This window comes from Falco biarmicus, chromosome 4, assembly GCF_023638135.1.
Source record: "Falco biarmicus isolate bFalBia1 chromosome 4, bFalBia1.pri, whole genome shotgun sequence".
NCBI classification, from domain to species: Eukaryota; Metazoa; Chordata; class Aves; order Falconiformes; family Falconidae; genus Falco; species Falco biarmicus.
The window spans coordinates 69616541-69626216 of record NC_079291.1 but is presented as its reverse complement, the minus strand read 5'-3'; the positions used below and the strand labels follow the sequence as shown (position 1 = coordinate 69626216).

Genomic DNA, 9676 nt, shown 5'->3' with positions numbered 1-9676 from the left:
TTCCCACTCAGGACCGGCTTCGGCGGGAAGAGGCAATTCCCTCACGCATTTACAGTTACTGACCGCCACCGGGTGAATGACTAAATGTAACGGACACGCTGGGGCGGGATCACGCGGGAAAGTTCAAGCAGACATCACTGAGGGCCAGGGAGACCCGTCACGCCGCCTGCACCGACCCCCGGCGGGGGGATGGCCCGGGCCGGCCGCCCGCTCGCCTCACCCGGCACCACGGGGGCTCCGGGGCGGCTCGGCAGCCCCGCCACACTCCGCACGGAGGGCGGCGAAAGGACCTCCTGCGGGCCGCAGCGGTGGCTGCGGGGTTTTCCCCCGCGGGGGCTGGCAGAGGGGGCGCTGGGGCCGCGGCAGAGATGTGCGGCGCCCTCAGCCCGGCGCGGGGGTGGCTGCGGGGCTGCCCGGCGCGGGGGTGGCTGCGGGGCTGCCCGGCGCGGCGCCTTCCCGCCCGCCCGCGGCTCCCCCGCGCCCTCGCCTCACCGCCGGGCAGCGCCGAGGCGGCGGCGGGAAGGTGGCGCGCCCCCTTGGGGGAATCCTTTACCTCAGCGTCGCCTTCCTCGGCCCCCCCGGCCTCGCTCCCCGCCGGGGGGGCCGCCCACCGCCGCTGTCATGGGAAGGGAGGGCGACAAGCGGGAGGGCGGGAAGCGCGGGGGGGGGGGCGGGAGCGCGGGAGGCGGGAGCGAGGGAGGGAGGCGGGAGGCAAGGACGGAGGGAGGAGGGAGGAGGGGGGGCAGGAGGGCCGCGCCGCCGCCCCGGCCGTCAGCTGTTGCTGGCCGGGCCCTGCGCGCCGGGCGCCGATTGGCCGCCGCGCGGCACCGCCCGGCCCCGATATAAGGCGGCGCGGGCGGGGAAAGAGCTGTCGCGCCTGCGGTGGTGTCGGTGGTGCTGCGGCGGCGGGCGTTTCGGTGTAAGGACGAATGGTGGGTGGGTGGGTGGGCGGGCGGGCGCCGTGCGGAGCCTGAGAGCTGGGGGGAGGGGGGCTGCGAGCGGGCGCGGAGGGCCGTGCTGGGGTGGGTCGCGCTGGAGCGGCGGTGGGGCCGCCTGTGCCACCCCGGGCCCGCCCCGCCCCTTCGCCGGCGCCGCCGCGGCCGAGCCGCTCTTTGTGTCTGCGGCGGCGGCTGCGCTCCGGCCCCGCCTCGCTGCCGGGCGGCGCTGGGGCTCCGGCGGCGGGCCCGGCCTGGGACTCGGCCCGCTCGCCCGGCGCGGCTGCCGCGCTGCAGTCATAAGGCGATGCCTCACGGCTTGTCAGCGGCATCGGAGCGGGCGTGGGCCGGGCCCGCCGCGCTGCCCTTAGCTGGGGCCGAGCCTGGGGCGAGGGGCGGCTCCGCCCCTCCTGCGCCCGGGCTGGGCGCCGCTGCGGGCGTCTGGCCGCGGGCGCTGCCTTTGAACGGACCTGAGGAGCTCGGCACAACTTGAGCTTCTTGCCTTGGTTAGCAGGTGGGTGAGGGGCAGCGGATCGCCCCAGGCCGCCCCTGCCAGGAGCTGGTGGTCCCGTCCTCGTGTAACTCCGGGAAGCCAGGAGCAAGAGGGACTCGCTCGGGATGCGGAGCGTCGGGGGACTGATGTGATCCGTCGCCACAGGGGAGGCCTGCCAGATGAAATCCAAAAGCAGTGTGACCTTCGCTTTTCTAGTAAGGTGATCGTGAAGTCGAGTGTGGACCCCTGGCCGGGCCTCTGACCCACTGCCCCAGGTACGTGCCAGGCGTCTGAGGGCTGCAGCCGGGCGGAACAGCAGCTTGAATACCAGAAATGTGCGGCTGCTATCGAGCTGCTGTTCGACAAAGCTCTACCTTGAATGTATAAATAGAAAAAAACTTTTTTATTGGCGAATTGATGTTGCTAGCTCAGCAATTTTTTTACTATGTCAAGAATTAAGCTTTGCCACAGGATATATGCAGCATGTTCCTTCTGGCAACTGAATGTCAGACGTGACCATGTTATCTTACCAGGGCAGATCTCTGGCGGCTCCATGTAGATGAAATACTGACAGGTACACATCTAGAGTATGACATATGCTTTGCCAGCTATGCAGTTGCCTCTGAACAGGGTCTTAACACTAGTTTCTAGTTCTGCATAAAGTGGCTGACATGCCTGATGGCCAGTGACAACGTAAACCTCTTCCATTTGCTGTGCTGCTGAAGAGGTCTGCCTGCTCTTGAAATTGTGTTGCTGTGTCTGGGAAACTTCCCGGACTGCTGCTCTCCCCTCTTTTCTGTGAAACATTAACTGCTGTGTGGTTTTAGCTTGGTGTGAAGCTTTAAAAGTGATTCTTGATTAAGTGTAAGGTGCTGCTACACCTCGTGGAAACGAACTGCTGTTCCAGTCAATGCTGTCAGGTATCAGTTTTCATTCTAGTGTTTCTAAGTTATTTGAATGCTAAGCTGTCTATAACTAATTAGCCACAGAAAAGCCTTTTTTTTTTTTAGCTGCCTTCCCTGCTCTTTTATTCCTCATTACAAGTACAATAAGGGTTGGGAGGAGAAGATGACTTGCATTGGAGGCTTCTACTAAACAGCTCCCTGCTTCTAAAATAGCCTCTGGCTAAGCCCCAGTTTGTGCAAAGTGACTTGGCTTTATCAGAAAGAGGTGGCATTAACTGGAGTTTAATTAAGAGTAACAGTGACCCCACTTTTTTTGGAAATGGTGAAGCCTGAGCACTCCTGTATTATAAAGGCCTAACTCCCGATGGCTGGGTAGCCTGGGTGCTGTACATGCTTGTGTGCCAATGGCAGAATTACAGCTGTGTTTTTTGCAGAGATTTTTCCCCTCATCTTTCCTTGGCAATAAGGATGCTCGTGTGGTGAGTATGCAGCAATCCTTAAAAGTGACCTTACTGGCACATAGAGGGGAAAAGCATTTCTTACAATTAGTAGCATGTCGTGCAAAGTGCTGTTACTTTGTTTCTTAAAGGTTTTAACATGGAAGCTTAATACTTGCACCTTAAATGTAACTGCTCAAGGACTTGGGTGTGTTTGGGTAACTACATGTTTTTTGAAGCATGTTCCTATAGCTTTGGCTTCTGTGGTAGCAGTATTTCTTTTCAGAAACAGCATGCAGTCGTTAATGATAGCAAACTTAGCAGCAGAATGCCTGTCATCATGAAAAACTCAGTTTAGAAACTAACACCAGCCTCGCATAGAATTTATCCCCTTGCAGGCTTCTGCAATTTAAACTGTCTTTTCTGTTTGTCCTTTACTTAGAGCTTCTGAATTGGATAATAAAATGTCATGAAATTATGTTCTGAGTAGAAGTTGGTATTAGGCAAAAAAGAAGAGGAGTTATTTATGGAAAAATGTTTTATAGCTGATGTTTTCACTGTTTGATTGCTCTAAGAACTGAGAGAGGCTATTTGCAGTTCCCACCAGTGAATCTGACTAATCTTTCTAATGAGTAAATATCCTTAGACGCTTCGATAGCAAGTGTGATGGGAAGGGGTATAGCACTAGAAGCGCCACCAAGTATACATGGATGGTGGGATGGTGTCAGCAATCTTTTTGAAGATCAGGAATTTGCAGCTTTTAATATTCTACAGTACAAGACATGAAGTTGGTGCTGTTCCTGGTACGCTCGTGGGCTTTTTTAGCTCAGGTATGCTTTAACAGGAAAAAAAAGTCTGAAAACTACTTGTAATTTCCATTAGATCAATTTAAAGAGGATCTACAGAATGCTGTATTTCTCCCATCGAGAAACGGATTCTGAAGACAGCTTAATCTTTATTTCAATTGGTTGCTGGTGGGAAGAGCAGTGAGGTTGGAGTTCTGCATCTAGAAAACAACACAGAAACTAAAGGTAGTTCTTACTAGTATAGTTAAAACATGTAAATGTACTGTGCTAAGGATAGAATTAAGACTGCAGGAGAGCTTTAGCTCTAGGTGTACAGTGACCTGAAGCCAGAACAGCATGAACTAGCAACACTGTAGCCTTCAGTAGCAGAGCACTGGAACTATCCAAAGCTAATAAAATAATAGTGCTGTTGTCCTGGTTACTATCATGCACTGATAGCTAGTTGCTCGTGCCACTTTAAATACATACAGATGCCAAATACCTGACTTTATATAGGGTGCTGGCTCCAGACTCCTTGAGAGGGAAGAAGAGGATATGTGTCTGCAGGAGAAATTATTTCTACATCTAGCTTTATCTCGTTGAGAAGTAGAGTTGAAGTGCTTTGAGAAAGTGACCTTGAATTTTTATCTACTTGTCCTTTTCCTATAAGGTGAATGTCCATGGAATAATCCTTCCAAAGATATGTAGGCTTGTTTTCTCCTACAGTTCTTAGCATTAAGTATGGTGTGGTGCAAAGATGTGAGGAGCTTTCAAAATAGAAGCCGGAAAGTGCTTCTTGATGCAACTTCAATCCCTTTCTGTGCTTAGAGAAAGGGAATTTACAGGGCAGTACACACAGATTACTGTGCTCTTTTTTTTGTCCCAGAGATGAAACTGATGCAGATCCCTTGAATTTTTAATTGAATCAAAAAAGTGTTCAGAATTGTAAAGGTGAAAACCTATAGCTTTGGCCAAGAATGATCTTTAAGAGGAATCTGTAAGCTTCTGTCTTGCACTCAGATTTGGACTGGAAATTGTTTAATAAGGGTAAATTGGTCTCATGCATCCTGGAGGTCCTAGTTGTCAGTCTCTAACACTTTCTACTTTGCCATATCAAAGCAAAATCACTTGAGACACAAGAGAGACTAACCCAGCTAGAAGTAACTTTCTAGTGTAAACAGAGTGAGCATGCATGTATAATACCCTGCCTCAAGGACAGGTCCTGCAACTTTCTGTTCTGTGTATATCTACTACTGTTAACATCTCCGTTGTCTTAAAGAGCTGTTCAGTTAGTTGGTGATAATGAATACAAATGAAACCTTAGACTGGAAGGATGAGTCTGATAATGTTCTTAATTGTGTGTAAGGTTAGGAGAATACCTCTGCAAGAGTAGATGATCTCCCAGGTAAGTCTGTCCTCTTGTAAAGGATTCATATGCATTTATTCTAGAAGGAGCTGTCATGACTAAGCTGAGTTGACTTGCTAGAGCAGAGGATAAAAAAGCAAAGCTGTCATACCCAAAGTAATCAGCATGTTCTTCCTGGCCAGCTCTGCACCTTGAAAGTCTCTACTTATGCTCCTGACTGGCATCTGTTGTAGAACTTCATATATTCTAGAAGCATCAGCTGTGTGGGAGCTGCCAGTGACTGGTCACCCACTCACGGAGTGCATATGGGGCCTGCAAGGTTCTTCCCAGTGCCTGCCGAGAAACAAGGCTAATGGATTCATGGGCCTGGCCTTTGTGTAGTTTAATGTCAGGATTTTTCCAAAAAGTGGCAGTTCGGGTTGAATTGCCTCACAGCTTCAAGCAAGCAGTAGCAGTGTTATTAAGCAGTAAAGGTAGTGTTAAACAGAAGTGTCCAAGAACAGCAGACAAGAATTAAGGAAGTACTATGGAGGCCTTCATACAAGGACATGTAGCTCCTTTGTTACCTGAACCTAACATCTAGCTCTTGCTTTCAAACTTGTTTCTCAAGACTGCTGGTGAAGGTTGGTGCCTTGCTAGCTCTTATGCTGAGGCCCTTTTGCGTAAAGATCCTGGTGATAAGAGGACTGTGACATGCAGTTTCATACCTTGAACAGCTGATGCAGTCTGCTCACTTGAAGTCTGGCAGAGGGGCAGCATTTGCAATACTAATTTCCAGTTTTAAAAGCCATTTTCTAGGCGATGGTAACTGTTTAGTTCTAATGTAAGGTTATGTGCTACACTGCTGTAGAGAAACAGTGCTAGTAGGTTGTCATTGCTGCTAGCAGTTGTGCAAGCTGCAGAACAGGGCTTAATGTGAACATGCAGTGCCTGCCTGAGAAGCAAGGTAAACCATCTTTTATGCTGATGCTGTACTGTTGTGGCTTGATCAAAGAGTGCTGCAGTTCAGACATGCCCTGAGGAAAATGAACTACATGAAAGTCACTCTTAATCACCCTCAGCTGATTGCCCTGTGTTGAATAAGCATTGCAGAACCAAGATGGTAATGACAAACATCATATGCCTCTCTGGCTGCAGTGGGAACATAGCTGTGCTGAGGGTGTGATTAGTTTTGTTTTTCTTACTTGGGCAAAATTGGGTCTGCAGGACTTGGTTGTGTTGGGTATGCTATAAGCTGTTGGCTGTAGCTTACAGGGCTGGAAATGTAGCCAGAAGTGCGTGCAAGTTAGCTCTGTGACACTGGACCTGAATGACACCTGTGCTGACCTTCTCTCTAGTGGATGTGTCCTTGCTGAAATGGCTATGCGACAGTGTGTGGGGGTCTGCCATTTCATGAGATGTCAGGAAATAAACTTGGGTCTCCAGCTTGAGTTCTGTCAGGCAGAGGTACCACACTGTAATTGCCTTGACTCTTTCATGTTGAAATGCTGGTGAGACTTGAAAGTACAGTAGAGAACACTCACAATAACATAACAGTTCTGACTCAGACTGACTTCTGAGGGGTTTGTCTGATGCTGCTATTGCAGCTGAGACTGCAACAAGGATGGTGAGGAAGAGCCTTTCCTGGAAATGTGTGTGGCCCTCCATAGACGGGTGCTTGCAGCAGCCAGAAGATACTCCTGTTATTCTGTTGCTGGTCAGTGGCTACGTGTCAGGTGAAATGCAGATGTTGCAGCACATGCAGCTGACCTTCAAACCACTAGGGACTGTATCTGTTATACCTGAAATCGTAGCACTGAGCGCTAACCTGATCCCTACAGCAGTACAGAATTAGTTCCTGGGTAGGGCTGGCTCTGGTCAAGACTTCAGTGAGTTTGACTTGTTGAAGAGTAAGGGTAAGTTGGAAAGAAAGGGTAATGAATGACTTGCTGTGTCTTATGTCCCAGCTGAAGTGGAGGAAGGTAAAACTAACAAAGTTGTAAACAGTAACTTTGAAATTTAAGGTAAGGCTGACATGACCCCTTTAAATAGTGCTGTGAATTTGGAAGTGGCAGTAGCAAAGGACATTCCCTCTACTTTTTTGTCCTGCCAAAACTGCAGCAGACCAAGGAAGTCTTGAAGCTCTTCTTGTCTCCTAGTTTCTTGCCTGCTGCCTCTGTTCCAATTTCAGCTGCAGTCGTAATGCACTACCTTTCCTTTGTGGTTTGAAAGCCAAGAGGAGCAGAAGTGTAAAATAGCAATTTTCTCCTTGTGTTTTGTTAACTCTTCAATAAATCTAGCTCTACCTGCTTCTTATGAAAAATCCATATAAAGCAACATCTGTTGTTTTTACCAGCTCAATGAACAACCCATTAATTACATAGTAGTCACCCCTTCTAAACAGAGTGGTGTTATGGACAGGCTTATAGGAATGCATTAGCATTGCAATTACCTCTGCAGTTAGCTTACCAATCCTAGAACTATGAGTATGTAAGAAGGATGTTTGTAAATTAAACTTTAAAAAGGGCCAGACTTCTAAACCCCAGATATACTGTTTCTGTAGGATTCCTTTAGGAAAACTAAAGGTAGCTGAACTGCTACCTTCTTGTGGATGTGAGAGTTCATTCATGATTTAGCATTTCTATTAAATAGTCTTAAATATCTGCACTAAACTGTAACTTCCATACAGTGTGTATGTATCTTGTCTCACCTCCTGTCTCCTAGTAAAAATTGTTACCTCTTAGCAGGCTGACCATGAGCTATTTTGACAAGCATGTCAAGAGCTGAAATAAGTTTAGCTTTCATTTGTGTTAATTTGATCTAGAAACCTGCATCTTTGAAAGCAGTTTGAAGAAATAGCTTAAAATGTGTAAAAATGGTATGAGTGTGAGAAGCTCAAAGCACAATGCAAGAGGGTCATGTGCTGTGGTGAAGGATACCAACGATGAATGTAATGATGCTGAATATGGTGAAACTGCACCACTTCATTAAGTGTCTGGTTTTTCCACTGCAGGAGTTTGAAGATGCAGCAAGCCTTGTAGTGAGGACAGAATTTCCTTAAAGAAGTCAGACAACCTGAAATACTGACCATGTCTATGGATCATAGCCCCACCACTGGAGTGGTGACTGTTATTGTTATTTTGATTGCTATAGCGGCTCTTGGTGCCTTGATACTGGGCTGCTGGTGTTACCTGCGTCTGCAGAGGATCAGCCAGTCTGAAGATGAGGAAAGCATTGTGGGTGAAGGAGAAACCAAAGAGCCCTTTCTTCTAGTGCAGTACTCTGCTAAAGGACCTTGTGTAGAGAGGAAAGCTAAGCTAACTCCAAATGGCACAGAAGTACATAGCTAACCTGGAGCAACAGATGTATATGGACTATGCTTATGATATGTGTAACCAACAGAAGAATCTCTATACTGTGAAGAACCTGGTCACAGGCATGCTACTCATCAGAAAACACCTTGATGAGGATTAAATAAGCTGCAACTGCATGCACTGAGAAGTTGCACTTTGGATCAACTGTGTATCCTAATTCCTCTATGACAGGAGCTGACTCACCTGGCATAATGTCCATTGCTGGCAGTGGACACAGGGATATACTGGTGTGAAGAGACTACTAACATTTTTTGTTACTTGAATGTTTAGCTGAGCCTATTTTGATGGAGCTACTACTGTAATGTGAACTACTTTACAACTGTGAACTGTAAATAGGCTGCCAGAAGCTTTTTGCGTTGTGTTCCACAGCATATGGGAATAATATGATGCAACTGTGTATAACCCATAAGAGGACTTCTGAATCGCAACTGTAGATGAGGTTCCAGACCTTCAAAACCAAATCTGCAGTTAAAGCTTGCTTTGGCTACTAACTTGAGTGTACAGCCATCAAGTCAGACCTCCTACTCTTAACAGTTTATTGGACTGATGCAGAATACTTCTGAAAAGAAGGTATAAGCCTTCAGTATTGCTGAGGGAGGAAACAAAGGAGCTACAAGAAAGGAAGTGATTTCCTTTAGTTGCAGCTATGTGGATTAAGCTTTTGGCTGCTAAAACGGTTCTCTATGTAGCTACTGCAAGGAAACTGCCGTTTTGATGGATTCCAACCTGGGAACTAATGATGGATACTGAACCCTCAAGGATGGTCCAGAAGGTTTCCAGGACTTTGAAGTGGCAGTAGAGCAGGCTGTTCTCTTCTGTAGGTCTGCATGCTGAAACTGCAGAAGTGGTTACTTATTAAAACTGATTAAGTGCAACTAGTATGATTATTTTTTTTCCTAGAACCCCCTGTTTGGGTATTTAAGAGTTAGGGTATATGTTAACAGCCTGTTGTAAAAAGGCATTTTAGTCTACAGACAAACCGTAAACTATAGAATTCAGTTAATGTATCTTATAGATAATGCTCTTGATTTAACTGTTACTACTACAAGATAAGTTTCAGTCTTTCCTACAAAAACACATGTTGATAGGGGCAAGGGAGATTGCTGGTCAGTTTGTAGTTCTTGGCTAGCAATGGTGAAAGCCTTCCAAATGAGGACATACCTTCCATTTCCTGATCTATGTTATAGTTTAGCTATAGGCACTGTAAAAAGATGTGTTAAATGGGGAGTCCCGTACCTCACAAGGTTTGGGGAGAGCAGGAACAACACTGAGCCACCAGTGGCAGCTTACTGTAAATCTGTTTCCTGAGTTAAGCTACAAATAATGAAGTCCAAGTTCTTCAGCTCTATAGGAAGCATTAGACTTGCTTCTTGTCCCTGTATATATGGATTAACTAAGTAAC

The 9676-nt window shown here is 47.7% G+C and overlaps 2 protein-coding genes across 5 annotated transcripts in view; one reads left to right on the top strand and one right to left on the bottom strand.

Annotated features, from left to right (window-relative positions):
- The first annotated feature begins 765 nt into the window (after positions 1-765).
- SNN (stannin) lies at positions 766-9446 on the top strand. 4 transcript variants are annotated; one of them, XM_056337749.1, is made up of 4 exons: positions 883-919; positions 1447-1703; positions 2768-2812; positions 7914-9446. In XM_056337749.1, the coding sequence occupies exon 4, from the start codon at positions 7990-7992 to the stop codon at positions 8248-8250; it is 261 nt and encodes an 86-aa protein (XP_056193724.1). In that variant the 5' UTR covers positions 883-919; positions 1447-1703; positions 2768-2812; positions 7914-7989; the 3' UTR covers positions 8251-9446. The 4 variants fall into 4 exon arrangements, with proteins under 4 accessions (XP_056193722.1, XP_056193724.1, XP_056193723.1 ...); XM_056337747.1 differs by lacking the exon at positions 2768-2812 and having other exon boundaries at positions 766-891; positions 1450-1703; XM_056337748.1 differs by lacking the exon at positions 2768-2812 and having other exon boundaries at positions 895-919; positions 1450-1703.
- The window catches only part of TXNDC11 (thioredoxin domain containing 11), a 42245-nt gene continuing 35392 nt past the window's right edge, over positions 2824-9676 (bottom strand). The window contains exon 13 of the mRNA XM_056337742.1: positions 2824-3776. The gene's annotated coding sequence lies outside the window, so the exon portion shown is untranslated. The remainder of the gene's footprint in view (positions 3777-9676) is intronic.

Excerpts from the sequence above, each read along its gene's own strand:
- SNN (XM_056337747.1), top strand. The coding sequence starts at position 7,990 with ATGTCTATGGATCATAGCCCCACCACTGGAGTGGTGACTGTTATTGTT.